This window comes from Lissotriton vulgaris, chromosome 4_1 (assembly GCF_964263255.1).
Source record: "Lissotriton vulgaris chromosome 4_1, aLisVul1.2, whole genome shotgun sequence".
In the NCBI taxonomy this organism is placed as follows: domain Eukaryota; kingdom Metazoa; phylum Chordata; class Amphibia; order Caudata; family Salamandridae; genus Lissotriton; species Lissotriton vulgaris.
The window spans coordinates 1,749,684,660-1,749,704,268 of record NC_141691.1 but is presented as its reverse complement, the minus strand read 5'-3'; the positions used below and the strand labels follow the sequence as shown (position 1 = coordinate 1,749,704,268).

Genomic DNA, 19,609 nt, shown 5'->3' with positions numbered 1-19,609 from the left:
TTAAGATTAAATCTGCCATGAACAAGAATCATAATAGGAAATTAGAAGAGCTAGAAAAAGAAATATCAATGCTAGAAGCTAAACACTTACAAGACAGGAAAGCTGAGTCACTAAATAAGTTAGCCAATAAAAAATACGAATATAATAAAATTGTAAGTGAAAGGGCCGGGGTCTGGCTGGATAGGAGGAAAAGGTTCAAACTGTGTGAATCAAACAAGGCTGGTAAAAGTCTGGCAGCGTACCTCGAATTTAAACTACAGAAAAACACGATAAATTCCATAGTTGACCACCTGGGTGTTGCCCATTCCGACCCAACCAAAATAAGAGACCTGTTTAAAGAATTCTATGAGAAACCCTACGCCAAGAACGTAGAGGTGGAAAATCAAAAGATAAATGAGTACTTGAGTAATTGCAATCTACCTTCCCTTTCCATAGAAGAGCAAGCGGACATAAACAGCCCGGTCTCGTTACTGGAAGTCCAGACTGCCATTAAATCCCTAAAATGTGGTAAAGCCCCCGGTCCGGATGGCTTCTCCGCGAAATTCTACAAATGTTTTTCCACGGCAATCACACAACCACTGCTCAACATGTTCGAAGAAATAAGTGACGGTGAAGCTAAGGGCACTCTTTCAGAAGCCACTATCGCGGTCATTCCGAAAGAGGGGAAAGATCCCACACTAACAAAGAACTATAGACCGATTTCCCTTATAAAACTTGACAGTAAGCTCTTTGCCTCCATCCTAGCGGCACGCCTCCAGAAAATATTACCAAAACGTATACATCCTTCACAAGCGGGATTCATGAAAAAGAGGTTGTCCAGTTATAACACCAGGACTCTTGCGCATGTGTTAGAGGAAGCCAAACTCCTATCCACGCCCGCTGCAGCAATAACATTAGATGCTGAAAAAGCATTCGATAAGGTTAGACTGGAGGTACTTGGAGGCCGTGCTCCGTAAATTTAACCTGGGCTCCTCAATCATAAAGATGATCATGTCTCTTTACTTCTGCCCAATAGCGAGGGCCAGGGCAGGTGGGTCACTCTTGTCACCTTTTCAACTACACCAAGGCACGAGGCAAGGATGCCCCCTTTCCCCGTCACTATTCGTGCTGGCTATCGAGCCATTTCTTTACCAAATTAGACAAAACAAAAATATACCAGGTATCTCCTTCAACGACTGTGTCATAAAATTAACAGCATATGCAGATGATGTATTGGTAATATCAGGGAAAGCGAACGAAGCTATACCAGCCCTACTCACAACGATTCACGAATTTTCAAAAGTTTCCGGCTATAAATTAAACAAAGACAAGACAGAAGTCAAATCACTCAATAACTTAGTGAATAAAGCCATTATGGGTGACTCGGGCCTAACATGGCAGCCAGGCTGCTTTAAATACCTGGGGTTAGATTTTGATAGCGACCTAATCTCTACAATACGAACTAATGAGAACATCTTTCTGAACAAAATAAACAAGCTACTAGATGGTTGGTCACCTAAATACTTATCCTGGTGGGGTAGGGCTGAAACCCTGAAGATGATGGTAACACCTTTAGTTAATTACATAGCGAGTATGCTGCCAATGACTTTTTCCGATGATTTCATTCACAAGGTAGAGAAGCTGTTTGGTACGTTTCTGTGGCAAGGGAGGAAACCAAGGATATCAATGAAAAAGCTACAGTTAGCTAAAGAAAAAGGCGGCCTGGGCCTCCCGAACTTCAGACACTACCAAACTGCTTTCCTGTGTAAACAGGGAACTCTGTGGCTAACCAAAGAATCAGACTATTCCCCGCTATGGATTGACATTGAAAAAGCTATATTGGGCAACATCCCACTCACGGCCCTACTCACCATGCACCTTACACATATTCCCCACTCTAAATATATTCTTCTGAACACAAGAAGGGCTCTCCTGAAGCTCGACCAAACAAACCACAAGGGCCTAAAGATCAAAAAGTCCACTTCCATAGCTCTCTGGTATAACCCCTTATTAAAAATCAACGGAACACCGCTCCAGTGGGATCATTGGTCCGCGAAAGGTATTAACCTGGCAAGTGATTTCTTCAAGGGCACTGATCCTCTACCGTTCTCGTCCCTACAAGCCACTCATACCGTCACGCCATTAGACTTCTATGATTTTTTTAAATTAAAAACTCTCCTCTCTGCGCACTCCTTGACCCCCTCTGAGCCATGGCTATGGAGCTTTGTACCACGCATCAATAAATCAGGGCATTTCGTTTCGAAGATCTACAAAATGCTCCTTCCCTTCCCTCAGAAAGTGAGCAGGAAAAATGAGAAGAAATGGGAAACAGAGTCAAACACCAAGGGTATGACCTTCGACTGGGACATAATACACACTCCCCTATATTATCACAGACTAAATTCATGTTAATTAACAGAACATATTGGACACCTGAGAAACTCTATAAAATCAAGTTAAGAGACTCCCCAACATGTTGGAATTGTGAGGCAGGGGTGGGAGACTTGGCACACATGTTATTTGATTGTCCTTTACTGAAGGGATACTGGAACAGAGTATTTGACTGCATTGAGCACAACATTTTTGGTTTCAAACCGCCGAGAGAATTTGTGTATGTTCTACTGGGGATACAGGAACCGCACTTGGCACATGCTGTTGACCGTCAACTTCTTGATCTCCTTCTAACCTTGGCATGCAAGGTTGTACTTTGTAAGTGGAAAAATGCTTCTGAGGTATCTTTCAAAATGTGGCAAGAATGGTTGTCTTTCCTACGAGGTGCCGACAACCCTGCATTGCACTCTCCCCCAGGGCGAATCTCCCATAAAAAACTCTGGAGGGCCCTGGACGCTTCCTCCTTCTCGTTTGACCCCCCCTTAGACTGGTGAGTAATTCTCAGGCCAGACTGTTCTAGTCAGCAAACCTTCAAGAGGTGATCCTATGCGTGTTACTTGATGGCTATGCAACTGCGAATGTATTTTCATATGTATGTAATTGTATGACCACTGCACTTTTTGATGTCTCTTTTTCTTTATTTAGGTTTGTCTGCTACATTACTGTGTCAATGATTCACGTACCATTTTTCTAGCATTATCAGGTCTTTACACTTGGAGAATCATTTGTCGTATCTTTGATACTTCTTTGCTCCTTATTGTATTGTCTTGTACTTTTTCTTTGTTATGAAAAATAAAAATGATTTGAAATTAAAAAAACTAAAAAGAGTGTAGACAAAACAGGCTTTGCTTGGTTAAAAAAAACGCATCCTTCCGGTAGATGTCAGAGAATTTTGCAGGTGCTGCTTGCAAGGTAAAGGTAATGTAGAGCTAACAAAGGAACCCATTTGCAATTGATTGTTCAGCTCTAACCGAAAAGACAGTCGATTAAACAAACAGGAAATAGTTAAAGTCAGAGATGTGTTTTTTTAACTGCCCCCGATGTCCTGACTGAAATTTGAATGTTACAGTTTTTCTAAGCTTACACAAACAGGTTAATTAAAACAAGGGGCGGATGTGGAACTATTTAGTGTAGTTTGGAGCTGTCCTTATCTAAATGCACTCTCATGCTTAGACTAATAGTTGGAGGAAACTAAATCGGACACAATCTACGGCTTCCTTTGGATGTAATCTGTACTTCATTGGTGTATGTAAAATAACATTCTCTTCTTGTGATATATACATATATAAATATACTGGTTGTGTACATTTATTCTACGTTAAATCAGTAAAGATCGACTTGCACAGGGTGCATGTAATACTTGCTGTTCTTTTCTATTTTTTTTAGTTGCTCTTCGCCACGTACCTTGCTCCTGGTTCAGTGTGGGACATTGGAGTAGAGCAGTGTGTAAAACGAGAGATTTATCAGAAGCTAAACCCGCCGTTTGAAGATCTCTTTGACTTGGCAGAAGAATACATCCTCAATCTTCTAATGAACCCATGGATACTGATGATACAATCACATAGAGATGAATTTGAAAAGGTTCAGTATCAGTGGTTTGTTATCTTGAAAAACGTGTATGTTAGAGTGATGTATTTTTATTTGGGGAACCTAAACTAAGATTCAAACATTCTCCTAAAATAGCTGCATTAGGAGCGTAATTTTCAACTTCACTGAAAATCTAAATGTAACATTAATCTGACAGTTCAGATATATTTTTTGGTTAATAACCGAGTTTGGAATCATTTAGGGTTTGGTGGAAGCTGGACATCCTCCAAAACTCGTCAGATGCCCAGTTCAGCAACCTTTTGGTCTCCCATCTTATTTACAGACCGAGAACCTAACAGTTCCTTTTGGCAATGCCACTCCTGTAAAACATGGCACTCACACACCAATTAAAAAAAATAAAACTGTTTTGGTGGCTAGTTTCTTTTATAAAAAATGCTTATTTGCCGGCGTAACACTTCTTTTTTGTAAACAACCTTATTTATTGAAGTTTTAGTTGCAAATACAGGTTATGTTGCCTATATCATCACATCTATTCAGATCACCAGTTTTAATGTAAAAGTGTACACAATAATGTTGCTACCTTTCGGTAGACCCCAGCTATATTAAGTTACTCCATTAGAACTAGAACTGCTATGAGAAGATGACATGTTTCACTGGTAAGATTTTTGAACTACTTTCGACATATTAAGCGAGCTGCCACTATTCATCCATTCTCGTTTCATGTACGTTTAAACGGCAACCAAATTCACTCCTAGTTATGCATCCGTAAGCTGGAATACAGTCACCTCCGTTTTAGAAGCATAGTTTTGTTTTTCTAATTCATACAATGGGGATCACAATAATATAATTATTAAAAGCAAAATCATTTCACACAGATACAATACATTTAGCATTTATTGAATTATCTTAAATTTCCATTGTGCCACAGTTTTTTGCTGACCGGCATCCTTTTTAAGACAAAGTTAGAGGGTGTCTCATGATCTGTCTTGAATATGCGCTGGCTGAAATTTTGATGTATAGGCCTGCTTCGGTGTTGCAATGTCTCGTACAAGCAATGATGTGAGAAGAATCAGAGGAAAGAGAGTCCGGTTACCTGTTAGGTCATAGCTGTGCTCCTGCAGTAGTCCTTAATGTGGTTTGGGAGACCAAACCTATGCATTTTGTCATAGACTATGGCCAGTAAGTTTTCCTTAGTGCAAATGTTACAAACCCTTACCCAAAACTGGACTGATGAAAGGGAACTATCTTATACTTCAAAAAAGTGTGACAAATTAAGCCTGGCCACTAACTATAGGTTTGCTATTCGCTTGCCTAACATTGTCAGCATTGGGTAGATGCTGCCCTAGTCAGGTCCCCCAAGCAATAGAATAGTCTCTTTCTAGTAGGTGATTGACTTGATTTGTGACAGGATGTTTTACCAGTATAGTTGGACATACCTACAGGGCTATCATATGTGGGAATATTGCCCATAGAGCGCACTCTTGCCAGCATTGATCAAAATATCTTACCACCTCCCTCAGTCTTGATGGTGTCAGATACCACCTTGTCATTATTTTATATGTGTTTTTCTTATGTTCGGTGCATATGGTTGATTTTGTGGCTCAAAACCATATGTTGGTCCAGGTTTCTTCTTGGATTTCAGTGCCTAAGTCACTTTCCCAATTGGCTGTGTGAGTGTGCCTCTGGTTCGGCCGTAGGTTATTTATATGACTGTAAAAGCTGAGGACTCTTTCTGAAACTATCTGTTAGAGAAAATTGATTCTATCAGGGTTCTTATGCCTCCCTGCTACATCTTTTATCACTCTGGACCTTGCCCAGTGCAATAGCTCGGTCCAGCGGAATTGACCACAGTGTGTGATTACAAACCTTGGTGCATAATGCCCTACTTATCTGATCACCATCAGGCCCGCACTGGCCGTTGCGGGCACCGGGCAATCCCCCGGTGGGCCACATAGGTGGGGGCCGGTTTTGGGCCCCTGGGGCCCATTTTGGTTACAATGCCGGCCCTGTAACAAAATCGGCCCAAAACCGACCCTGGCAAAGAGCGCGGTCGCCCCCGAACACCTCCCCCCGGAGAGGGGGGGCCGGCCGAGCATTTTGCCAGGGCAGGTTTCGGTTCCCAGTCCGGCCCTTATCACCATTTACATACCGGTCACCCATTCAGGGTGGATTGCGGGAGTTCCATTTACCAAACTCTGGTTCTTCTATGCCTGATCTAAAATCATAGCCATGGCTCAGTGTTGTCAGTGGTGAGAGAAACGTTGTGACTTTATTTTTTAACACACAATGCCAATAGCAAGGTTGATATGGCAGAGAGTAGTCGGATTGCAAGATTTATATATGTGGAGAAGCCAGAGAATGTATTGCAACAGAATACAAATAAAGTCCTGATCGAAAAGAACACACAGCTTTTTGTATGGGAGGTGATTCTAATCCAGGGTCAAGCAGAGTTTGGCTGCTTTGTAATGTGCTAGGTCCAGGTCTCATTCAGTTGTATCTAAACAAGGTGGCTTTAGACACACTCACAGGTTTATTGCACCAGACAAAGGAAATTAGTTTCTTTGTATCTGAGTAGTGGTGGATTTGGGAAAACTCAATGAGTTTGTGTGGCGTTCACGAGTCCTGGGAGGAAATTCATCTTTATTTGGTTATTCTGCCCAGTCATGATATCGCAAGTTTGCCTCATTTGTACAGGTCATTGTAGAAAACACTATTTTTGTAGAGCATGCAGCTGGGTTCTACCAGACAGCACTACCAGAACTAGTCACAGTACTGGTAAACTATATTGCCCACCTCAAATGATCTGCTGCCAGTAGATCATAAAATAAATATAACAATTTGTGGATGAGAGGCAACATAAAAAAGATAAATCACATGTACATATTCAGACTGACGAAATAAATCTTATGTCATTATTCTTCTTTTATTGTCAGATGTATTTTTAGTATGCACAGGAATGAGATCAGCCAAAGCGTTTCGCCCAGAGAAAGGGCTTTTTTAGGGCAAACAATGTAGGTAAGACAAATAAATCGTTGAGCGTTTTGCAAGATTTGAGTAACTAGAAGAGTCTGGTCCAAATGTAAGAAAAGCGTTTTGGTGCGCACCAAAACGCTGGCTTAAAGATACATAACGGACACGGCTCCCAAACGAAGACGCTGATACCGCGAATCACAGGTCTTGTTGCTCTCCTCAAGACATTCCCTCCAACACTGAATTTTCTTTCATTTGGACCAGACTCTACTAGTTACTCAAATCTTGGAAAACGTTCAAAGATTTATTTGTCTTACCTACATTATTACCCTGCACTGGCTCCACCAAAAATGGTTAATACGAAGAATTTTCTACTAAAATCAGTCAATCAATCAATCAATCAGGATTATAAAGCGTGGCTAATCACCCGACTGGGTATCCAGGCGCTTGCAGGCCCCTGAGGCTTTTTGGAACAGCCAGGTCTTGAGGCCCTTTTTGAAATCTGGAAATGAGGTGATGGTTCGGAGGTGCATAGGGAAGCTGTTTCAGGTCTTTGCTGTGATGTGAAAGAAGGAGCGTCCCCCCACTTCTGCTTCGGTACATGGAGGGAGTATGGGCAAAAGAAAGGGAGGCGGAGCACAGTCTTTATCAATGGCTGGTGGAAGGTCAGGCTGTGGTTAATGGAAGAAGGGGCCCTTAGTTGTGTAGAGCCTTGGTCAGCGGCTTGAATTAGCATCCCTTCTGTACGGGGAGCCAGTGGAGTTTCCTGAGGTGGGGTGTGATGTGGGTTCATCAGGCAAGGCCGAGGATGAGTCTGGCTTGCCTTTCTGTATGGTCTGAAGTCTCTGTAGAAGTTGTGCAGCGATTCCTACTTAAATTGCACTGCCGTAGTCCAGTCAGCTGGTGATGAGGCCTTGTGTCATGGTGCATCCCGTGTGTAGGGGTAGCCACTTGAAGATCTTACATAGCATGTGCATAGTGAGGAAGCAGGCGGAGGAGATGGCGTTGATCAGTGATTTCATGGTGAACTTGTTTTCAGTGATGATTCCAAGGTTTCTGACATGGTTGGAGACATGACAGGAGTCTATCCGTATATTGTTGCGGTTCCCAAAGATCAGATTTCCGTCTTGGCTGTTTTCAGCTTGCTGTTCTTCATCTAGTTGGCGACGTTTGTCATGCAACTGTGGAAGTTGGTTCTGGTGATGGTGGGATCGTTGGTGAGTGAGAGGATGAGTTGGATGTCGTCTACGTAGGAAATTATGTTGATACGGTGGTTCAACATAATTGAGGTTGGCCAGCAAGGTCATATATGGGTTGAAGAGCTTGGGCTGAGGGATGAGCCCTGGGTGCACCGCAGGTGATCTCCTTGGATTCAGAGGTAAAAGGTGGGAGGTGGAACCTCTGGGTTCTTCGGATGAGGAAGGAAGTGACCCATCCAAGCGCTTCCCCTTGGATGCCGATGTGGTGGAGTCGTTCAATCAGTGTTCGGTGACATATGGAGTCGAAGGCTGTCGAAAGATGATGGAGGATCAAAGCTGCTGTTTCTCACTCGGTCGAGAATGTCCTCTTTGGCCGTGATCAGGGTGGCTTTGGTGCTGTGATTGCAGCGAAAGCCGGATTGAGAGGCCTTGAGTAGCTGATTCTGCTCCAGGTATGGCATGAGTCGATTGTTGAAGATCTTCTCTAGTACCTTCGCTGGGAATGGAAGCAAGGAGATTGGGCGGTCATTTTTCTAGTTTGCTGGGGTTGGCGGAGGGTTTTTTGAGTAGTGGTCTGATTTTGATGTGTTTCCAAGCATTGCAAAATGTTGTGGTGGTGATAGAGGTGTTGATTAGGGTGGTGAGTTCCTTGCCGATCCTTTGGTTTCCGAGGTTGAAGATGTGGTGCGGGCATAGGTCTGTGGGAGCTCCGAATGGATGAATTTCTTGGTGGAGGTTGTGTCCTGGGTGGAGAGGATGTTCCAGGTGGTAAGTGTGTTCGTGTTGGTTACGGTGGTGGCGTATCTGTCAAGGTAGACATTTGGTGTGGTTTGAAGTTCGAAGTTTCTGTATATGGTTGTGATCTTGTCAATGAAGAAGTGGGCTAGGTTGTTGTACAGCTCCTGTGAGGGTGTGATGTTGTTTTTGCTGGAAGTAGGGTTGGAAAATCCCTTAACGATGTTCAAAAGATCCTTGGTGTTGTTGGCACGGATTTCGATGCATGCAGCAATGGTTGTCTTCTTTGTTGCCCTCAGCAGGCGGTGGTAGATGTTGTGAGAGGTTTTGAAGGCTGCCCTGCTGGAGGTGTCCTTGCTGGTGCACTATCTCCTCTCCAACTGTTTCTCTGTTCTGAGTACTTGGGTGTACCAGCTGGCCTTTTTAAAGGATTTTTCCGGATTTTGCTCTTGATGGAGATGATGCTATCTGGGCAACTGGGGATCCAGGCGTTGAGGTTTTTCACTCCCTGTTCGAAGTTGGTGGCGGTAGCGGGGTTGGAGGTGTTGAGGGCATTCGCCCAGCTGGTATCTGAGATTTTATTCCACCTCCGTTGGGGGGGATGGGCTTCTTGGAGGTGGTGGTGCAGGAGCTGGAGATTCAGAAATGGACGATAGAGTGATTAGTCCATGTGAGTTCTGTGACATGGCTGTATTTGATGCAGTTGCTGGCGGTAAAAATTGGGTCCAGCGTCTGTCCTGTGGTGTGTGTAGGGTTGTGGATGATCTGGGATAGTCCAACAGTGAGTGGGAAAACCCGGTCAGTAAACCCCAGCGGTAAAATCCAGGCAGCTGCGGTGTCACTGTGAGTGTTATTAGGCAATTCGTTTACCACAAAACATCTGGGTGAATTATTTGCTGGCATGCAAGTAGTGTGCCCCCTTCCCATTTTTTTAAAACTCATGAGTTATTGCGCTTATGAGCACATTGGGATTCACTGCTGCACTCAAGGAGTGGCACAGAAACCGAAGAAGACTGCGACAAGCATTGCCAGCACCCTCCCGTATACGGTGTTACTCTATTGAAAAGGGACAAATATCCTGAAACAGTCTAGACAAACTCGGCACTGGCTGCACCAAAAATGGTGACTTACTAAAGTCTTATAACTAAAGTGATTGTTACCATGCACTAAATTTACCACAATGTATCTCGCAGAACGCCGAAGCTCTGTTGTGCCGAAAGCCGCACTCCTGCTTCCCGTTGTAGTAGCCCTGCCCTTACGCCATACGTCAGCGGCAGCAGCAGCAGCACCAGCGCCGACGAGGGGGTGACGAGTGGAGCCAGCTGGTAGCGGCTGGTGTGGAAAAACGCAAAAATGCTGTACAGCTTCACGGACACAGATACTGGCACGGGTATGGGTAAAATGGCACGCACAACAGAGGTAAGTGCCGATTTTGTGTGAGCCTATAAAATTGGACCGCCTGACGGATTGCAGCTTGGACTGTAGTTGCTCTCCCTGAGACTTTAAAGGGCAAGGACCTAACCCGGGAGAACAAAGAGCTTGTAATCCCAGAGTCAATCATCCGGGATGGCCTCCAAGAAAACCAAAAATAAATTGTAGTACAAACTGAGGTCAAGGGCGCTCTCAGTTGATTTGTGAGCATCTGAATAAAGCGGAAGGAGCCTAGAGTCGAGACCAGAGAAGGGAACAAAGAAAAGAGCAAAGAGAAGCATGGCTGTAAGCAAAAAACGGGGTGGTACCACGTCAAATTCGATAAAAGAATTTGTGGGGAAACATTTCAAAAAAGTTTTTTTGCCAGCAAAGGCACCTGACATAGAAATAATAGAGGCGGTGCCGCAGAACGTGAGTGAGAGTAGTAGTGGGAATGGGAATATCTCCCTACCTCTTAAGGAGCATATAACTGAGTCGCTAATCCTGGCCAATCAGTCTCTACAGCTCTTACCGGACCAAAAGGGACTATCGTCACCACAGTTGTCCTCTTCACCACGTGGTCTTTTTACTTATGATCCGGAGACAGGACTCCGGGATTGCCCGATCTCAGATGAGGATACAAGGATTGAAGAAGAGGGTACACCCGGTAGAGAATTAAGGCCAAGAAGAGATGAAAAGCAAAGTCTGCTTTCTGGTTCTCAAGCGGTAATAGAACAAAGCAGGGAACTGATCTTAACCCCTGAGTCATATCTGGAACTTTCCGCAACGCCCGCGTCCTCGATACTGGACCTTATGCTGATATTACAGAGCACCCTACAAGGGCTTCTAGAAGTTACGCTGACAAACAATGACATTTTAAAAGTACAAAAAAAGTACCTAGCTAAGATAGAGGGTGAGCTACAGGGGATTAGATGTTAAATGCCATCTATGGTAAGACCTGTCCCAGACCCCGACCCACAGCCCTTTGTAGAGGAACACACCGAATCAGCTTATCCACCTATAGAAATACATGAGATTTACATTTCAAAATGGCCAATGAGAGTAATAAGAAGAGGCAAGGCCTCTAGTTTTGGGTTAGCAAATAGAGTGGGGCAAGTAGGAAGGAAATCACAAAAAAGGGGAGTGACAAGACAGTGAAAAGATCAAGGGAGGTTGAGGCGAAAGGTGGGGATAGGGTGCAAGAATTAAAGTCAATCAACCCCATTAGGAGAATACAGAGGAAGAAACCCCCCAAAAAGCAAGACAAAAGAGCTCAATTAGATATCAATCCATGTACGCAGGAGAAACAAGTTAGGAACAAAACTCCAATTCAGCCCAAAAACCCTGTTAGTCACCTAGGCCATGGCCACAGAGGAAGATCACAACCCGGTAATTCTCAGAGGTAGGAATTATTAGGCCAAATAATCAGATACACAAGGTACACATGGCACAACATTTGGCATCAAAAGGGGTAAGGAAGGAGGGTAAAGAGAAGAAGTGGCTATATTTTGAACCAATCCCAATAGGTAAATAGGGTAAGAAGTTAAGGAAAAGGTTACCGCTAAACATGTCACAACTTCTGCAAGCGTTTGCCCAGTGCCCAAACCTGAAAGGTATAGTGTCAAACGACTTAAGACAAGTGGGATTTAGGCAAAATAAAGAAGGAATGGACGTGACCAGAGTATTGATGTACTCTGATTTGGTAAAGATTATGATCGAAAAAGCGGCGGGTGAGGTACAGAAAGAAGGGATACGAATAATATCCGAAGAGGAAGTGGAAATAGAAGTAGAAGGGAAAGAGCTGCAAGGAAAGGATTTTTTAAGGTACCATGCAGGATTAAGAAAGAGATAGGTAAGGATAATTGATCTGGAAGAAGAGGAAGGAGTTGCCTTGGGAAATCTTAAAATAGTAGCAAATAACTCAGATATGGAAAACTGGTGGGGAAACTGGAGCCAGGGAACATGCCACGTAGGTCCCTCAAACAGGTATACTGAGGTGCGTGGGGAGAAAGGATTCCAAGATGACTTCTAATAGGTAAAGGACACGCCGCATGGCATAAGAATAGCCTCCTAGAACATAAATGGACTCGGAGATCAAGCTAAACAAGAAAATTGAAGGGAACTAGGAATAAATACCGAGATCATCTGTATCCAGGAAACTTGGCTACGTGGAAAGACCCCGGCATTCGATGGTTTCGCCAGTTTAATCATTTAGCAAAGAAGCGAAGATTTGGGCATCCAGCAGGGGGAATAATGACATTGTTGTCAACTAAAATATTGAAAAAGGTGACCGAAATAACTGTAAAATGTAAATGGTTGCTTGCATGTAGGGTAACTTTGCCTGCCACCGATAAAAAGAATACAATGATGTTTTTAAATGTGTATATGCAATGGGGTAGCACAGAGGAATATGCCCGCGAAATGGGATATTTTAAAGAAGACATGGACATAATTTGTGAAAAGTATGGCATGGATTTGATCATATTAATGGGCGATTTTAATCATAAATTGCACCCAAAGAAAGTAGATTGCTGGTTCCAAGAACTGTTGGAGGCTTATGATATAACACAAGCAACTTTCCCAGATTGTGTGTCCACATCCAATGATATTCAGCTGGGAAACTATTTGGGGACTAAAAGCCTCTTTTGTCTAAATGGAAGATAAACCCTAGACTGCCCAGCGAAGAAAACCTTTAAATTAAGCTCACAAAATTGCCCAATAGATTACGCTTTTACGACACCCTGGTGTTTTTAATTAATTAAAGGTTTTCGGATTACTAACAAAGAAGGCAGTGGCCATAACCTTTTAGAACTAGACCTTATAGATGTTCATTTGAACCCATGTAACAAAGTCATTGAACAACAGGTGGGATATCCCAGGCAGATCACAACCAGGCTAACAGAAGAATATATAGCCTGGCTAGTAAAATTGCAGGAGAACCTAGATCTGGGCACAGTAAGTGGTCAGTGCTTGGGTTGGTACGTGGGAAACATTGAAGAAGTGGTCCAAAGCCTCAGCGATGATCTGAGGAAAGACAAAGTAGACGATAAAATGAACCAAAGAAAGCCAGAGAGACAAAGAAGTTGGTTCACAAAGAAATGTTTAGAAAAGAAGAAAGAATTAAGGAGAGTAGCACGAAGCCTAAACACAAAGTATGAACAGGGTAGGGCCGTTATTCTCACAAAACTAAAAAGAGAATATAAAATGTTAATCAGGAAGGCAAAAAGAGATTATAAAGAAGACTGCTGGTCAAAACTGCTTGAGGCAATAGAAGCAAAGAATATACGCCAGTTCAGGAAACTGGTTCAATCAGCAGTGGACTGTCCGGCGAACACAATGAACTGTGTGGTAGAAGAAGCTGCTTGGGAGGAATATTTGCTGGAATTATACAGACCAGGGAGAGAACCGGAAGAGTGTTTGCAACCGGATTGGAGCGGTCTGGTAGCAGATTTAAAACCCGACTTTTCGGCCTCAGAAGTGAAAAACACTATAAAATCTCTGAAATTAACAAAGGCAGCCTGTCCAGATAACCTCCCTGCCCTGATAATTAAAACCCAGTTGGATGGGTGGGCAGAATTCTTTGCTTAGATGTTTCAAGCTATTTTAGATACTGGGAAGTTCCCTAATAATTGGAAGGGTGCAATAATTAGGCCCATACACAAGAAAGGCGATATGCATGCCCCTAAGCACTACAGATTCATTAATCTGATAGATATTGGGGAAAAGATCTTCGCAAAAATAGTATTAGGTAAACTAAAAGATTGGGCGGACCCGAAGTCCGTGGTACTGGTTGAACAGGGAGGATTCAAAGAATGTCATTCCACCATAGACCATTGTTTCGCTCTCTGGGCACTTGCCCGGAAATCAATAGAACAAAAGAGGAAATTGTATTGGTGTTTCGTTGATTTTCGGGCAGCCTTTGACTTCGTGGATCCCAAGAGCTTAAGGGAGTGCCTGATAAAATATGATATAAAGGAAGGCCTACTGGCCATCCTAAAGGAACTACATAGAGGGAACTGGACCCAAGCAATTAAGGATACACAAGGGTCACTGGCACAGGAAATAGCCATAGGAAATGGGCTAAGACTGTCGCCCCTGCTCTTTGCAATATTTCCAGCTGACCTACCAGCAGCAATGGAAGTAGAACGAAGCACAAGCCCCAGAATGAGTGTCAGGAAAGTAGCAAGTCTCCTATATGCTGATGATCTTGTGATAATTGACCAAACGGAACTTGGGCTCCAAAGGAAATTACATGCTTTTAGAGAATACTGTGAGGCAAAGTTTTTAGATGTAAATATGGATAAAACAAAGATTTTCTGTTTTGTTAAGAGAGACAAAAATTTTAGTTGGTATTTAGGACAAATAAAACTGGAAATTGTAAAAGAATATAAATATCTGGGCCTTTGGTTAAACAGCTCCCTAAAATGGTGCACCCTCTTAGAAGCCCAAAAAACAAAAGCCTTTTCATCCATTTGTGGGCTGAAAAAATGTAATTAGGATTATGGAGATATGTCGCATAGACCAATAGTATAAGCTTATGAAGCTATGATTCCACCTCAAGTAATGTATGGGGCGGAAGTCCTCCATCTAAGTGGAAAAGGAGGGTGGGATCGGGATGAAGGTAAGGCACTGAAAACGCTATTGTCTCTACGAAACTCCGCAATGATGCAAGCAATTAGAATGGAGACAGTAACAATAGCATGGAACAGCCAGGTCAAAATGTGACTGTCTCTGGTAAGATTCTGGAAACACTAGAATCCAGGGGGAGTGCAGAAAGTCTCACACTGGTGTAGTGAGGAGACTCGGCACAGTAGTTTAAAATGGGCAAAGGAAGCAAGAAGGAAAATCCAGGAAATAACAGGGAGTTTAAATGCAAGTTCAATACAGCACCCCCTCTATGTAGAATTTATGAAGAGATCGCTTAGATGCCAAGGCACAGAGCAGTCAAGGAATCACGATCTAGAGTACCTGAATAGAAAAAATCAGTCCAATGCATAATAAACTCCTGGGTAAATGCAGCTTGGTATCCATACCTAGAAACTTTGCCAAACCACGGGCTTAGGTAGGCATTAATCCATGGCTAGTGGAGGAAAAAATAAATGCAGAAATGTTACACCCAGAGGAACATGTAAATGTGGGCTTGGGACCAGATCTGAAATTTGGCACATATTGCCAGATTGCCTTGCAGTTTTAGACTTGAGAAAATTGTTTTTACGCCCAGTATTTTTAAAATATGGAATAAGGTCACGAGCCCAATCTAATGTGTTACTGACAGACATGACAAGTCTTGATATAGCCATTGCACTAGGAAACTACATGAAAGGCATAACCCGTTTTGTACGGGATAAACTCAAGCAAGGGTAGAAAATGTTATTTACTCTTAAAATCCCCTTATTCCGAGTATATAAACATCTAAACCTAAAGAACTTTTATAGATCCAATGGTTTTAAATTACTGCTGCTATTGGGGAAAGGATGTGGATAACATACCCCTTTTAAATTAGAGTATCAATGGTACCGCTGTTTAACCCCTTAAGCGCTGCCGTCGGCCAACGGTCGTCTCGTGCACTGCCTTGGTAGTGCTGCGCACGTCCGTTGACCGACGCGGCCCCACCCGTTATTCGAACATTCAGCACTGGGCGCTGAACGTTCGACGCTCTAAACGGGTTAATGATTTTTATGTTATTTTAATTATTTAGTTGTGTGTATAATATTGAAAACGTTGATGCTATTAGGAGAGAAGGTGGATACCAGACCTTTTTAACATGTGTATTAAGCTAAGCTAGTTAAAGCAATTGTATGGTTTTCATTGCCAACAAGATCTTTCTGTGTTTAAAGACTACGGTCTAAGTAAGAAGAGTTCTCTCTCACCATGCATCTCAGCAAATTGTGTGTTGGTATGCCAAGCAGTGCTCTACCCTCCTTTTGTAATTATCCCCAGAACCCTGAAATAAGAATATAGGCACATAGTTCACTTTTTATCTGTTATGTATTTTTGTGTTGCATATTTATTTTTAGGTACTTCGTTTAAAAAATATGTTTCATTCAAAGTGCAGCTAACAATTGGCACTGACTGTAATTGGTATATTTGGGTTTACTTTTATGAATAAATTCTTGAAATTGACAGTGCTGAGGACCAGAGGAATTTTGTAACAGCAGCATTTAACATATAATTATGTATTTACCACATCTGCCAAAAAAATTGCAGACTTCATAAAAAAATTTTCCTAGCTAAAATGGATGAAAATAATACTGCAAAGAATATGCCACATAATTTGGAAATTTACTGCATAATCTTGAACAATTTGCTCCATAATGTGGCCCATAATCCTTGCCACGTAATCCTTGTTGCACTGACATTAGTGAAGGTCTGCATAGTGGGTTGGGGGTGCTCATTTTGACAATGAAATCCATATTGCACTGGCAGCCATGAAGTATTTCCCATATTTCGTGGTTCAGTGTAAAACATGGCTTTTTATACAGCTGCATTGTATGCAAAAGCAGCCAAGGATGTAAAACGTATATAGGCCCTCTTCCTCAGTCTTGTTCTTCTTAGGTCCTCTTTCCGAGGGTCAGTTGCAGGAAACTGTGACTTCTATTTTGTTGTTCTCAAAACATTTTTCTTGCTGAAGGCTAGTGAAGTGTCTCAGTGAAAATAGGTTATTTGCCATGTCTGAATGCAAAAATCATAATGAGATGGTATTTCCACTTTCGGAACACGGGTTCTGTCGTTCACCAATGTTTCTGAACCAAATCCCGTAATTCGCAACTTATTCCTATCCTAGTGGCTGTTGCTTCAACTGTTTTTCTTCTCTGTGATGTGAGACGGGCCATATTGCTCTCATTGGTTTTTTTGAGTACCTCTTTCTGCAGCTTTCCCACCCATCTTGCCATTAGTGTGTCTTGCCATCCAGCTTGTAATTGTCCCAAGGCTTAGTGCAGTAGCATTATTATAATTCTAAAATGAGGAGGTAGGTTGCTCACACCGTGATGGATATTAATAATTATAAGCACTTTAATAGTATCCCATTGACCAAAACTGTTGGTTCTCCCTGTTTCCAATCTCGGTGTTGGTAAATGCCATATATTCCATTGCTTGTCTGTGTCTTGACATCACTGCTGGTCCCTTTAGCTAGAATACTGATTTAATTGCTGCTGATTAGTCATTCATATCATATATATATTTTACTAAGTTTACCACGTGTGTTATTTTATTCATGGTAGGGTACTGCCTGTGAATAACCAGAGTGGCCAATTGACAGGGTGCAAGCCCCGAAGATGTAGTGCATAGGTTCTCCCATACAGAGCCTTGTGTCATCTGCTTTGTTGTAGTTAGTCATTCACTGTGACCGTGTCTGCTTTTTGTTCATCAGTGCTTTTCAGCACAGCTCAAAACAGTGACTCACTAACAATAACAATGAAGTGACCGAGTGTTATGCTGGTGCAAGTTCAATGCAAACACCAAGAGATGATGGATATAGCTCTGAAACCTTTCAGACAACCCCCCCAGTCACAGATCTGGGTTGATTCCATCATTGTTCTTTAGCTCACTTTGCAACCCAGTTCAGACCCAGCCATATGCAAATCAGTCTTGACCCTGTGCCTCATGGGAACAGTCCAGCCGGAACTGCCAAGTCAGGTCTTCCCTGGACCGAAAACAAGCATCCGTGGACCGGTTTCGGGGTAAGTTCTATAGCACATCAGGCAGCAGTGAGCAGATAAAGTGCACTTGAAGTATTGGAAGGAAGAAGAAAATCCAAAGACTGGCAGCCAATTCAGTAGACTCACACTCACCTGATTGTGTGCATATGCCTAGTTGGAGATTCACATGTATTTATTTATTGTCTCTGGCTAGTCTCAAAGGGATTAGGTTGTGTCCATCTCTCCGAACCCTCCTACATAAGTACACAGATCACTTGAGGTTCTTCCTTACAGTTGTTCATCGCTCTCTGCAATCTTGTCAGTTTGAGCAGTTGATTGCAAGTTGATTTTAGTTTTATGATGTCGTGTTCGGGGTTGTTTTGGGTAATTTACACTCGAAGCCAATGCAAATGACAAAGTGCTCTTGGTTTTAAAGTTTATGTCGAAAGGAGACCTTGAGGAGTGTGGTTATGCAGCTGGTCTACCAGCCCTTGAAGTCACATGAGCTGTTACTCCTTTGTAGCTTTTCATGAATTCAGATTAGGCTTTCACAAAGGCTAGTCGTATAGAGGGGCAGTGGTTACTAAACTGATAGGGTACAAAGCAGGTGAGACCATGAGAAGTCTGATCTACTTTCATCTTCTTCTCCGTATACAAGCCTAAATACTTGGTGGCTCTCAGATTAGCTACAGTCACATGGGGACTCAAAGTGCAAAAATACATACATTTGCCGTGCCACCAGTCTAATTTATTTTATTTACCATCATCTGTCTCACTCTTCACCAGTCCTAGGTTTCTTGCGATCTTGGCAACGTTATGTTAACTATTGGATTCACAGAAGCGCAGGCCTAGCAGCCATGGCTCAGCATCAAATGCTCCTGTGTTGTGTCCACAAAAGTGAAAAATGGAAGCAAACAATATTTACAGATGTCACCGGTAAATGATGCAAATAAGATAGCAGTAAGCACAAATCAGTCCAGCTACATACGCCACATGGTCTTGGGCATAAATTAAACATCTCTGGCCTGGCATACTAGTCCAGGAGCAAGCAAGGCATGCTCAGGAACTTTCCAGGGTTTAGAGAAGAAGGCTTCCTCAAGAACTGCCCATGAACATTGGAACTCTCTGCCCTTTCCATAAGGGAAGGCAGCATTTAAATGGGTCTCACGGAGTCCCGGAGTACTGTTGTTTGTTTAAGGTTGGTTGACATGCAGCTTTGATAGTCTTCATGGGCATTCTGATCAGGTTGACTGTAAAAAGCAATACCTCATAACTATTCACATTCACGTCAGTGGAAACTTAAAAACCACAGCAGCGGAAACTCTTCAAATGCATAGCATTGGAAACTTCAAATGGCTGAACACAAATTGTACTGTGCCCTATGCATTTTCTACTGGTGCATGGCTGGAGATGGGTCTGGTGCTTCACATACTTTGAGAGATGCCAGTGAGAGAATAACATGATACTCACTGCAGAGTATATGTGTCTTTTTTTCATTTTTAAAGTACTCCAATGCCCTTGACCAAGTTAGAACTATATAATAAATAAAATAAAGAAACTTTCAAGAAAGAATCTTGTTTTGGATTTTATAACATCAGAAATTCATTCAAGCCTTATCCGAATTTTTGTTTCTTTGATGGTCTACGATGTTCTGTAAAGAAAGCAGATTTGTTGACCTGAAAAACTGACTAACTTATCCAGTGTAATATTCTCAATCCCATTTAAGGTCTCCCTGCG

General features: G+C 42.6%; 1 protein-coding gene across 1 annotated transcript in view; it reads left to right on the top strand.

Annotated features, from left to right (window-relative positions):
* The window catches only part of RGS22 (regulator of G protein signaling 22), a 1,820,811-nt gene that overhangs the window by 1,009,896 nt on the left and 791,306 nt on the right, over nt 1-19,609 (top strand). Inside the window, exon 15 of the mRNA XM_086966055.1 lies at nt 3,757-3,951. Coding sequence (XP_086822181.1) covers nt 3,757-3,951 — 195 coding nt within the window. The remainder of the gene's footprint in view (nt 1-3,756; nt 3,952-19,609) is intronic.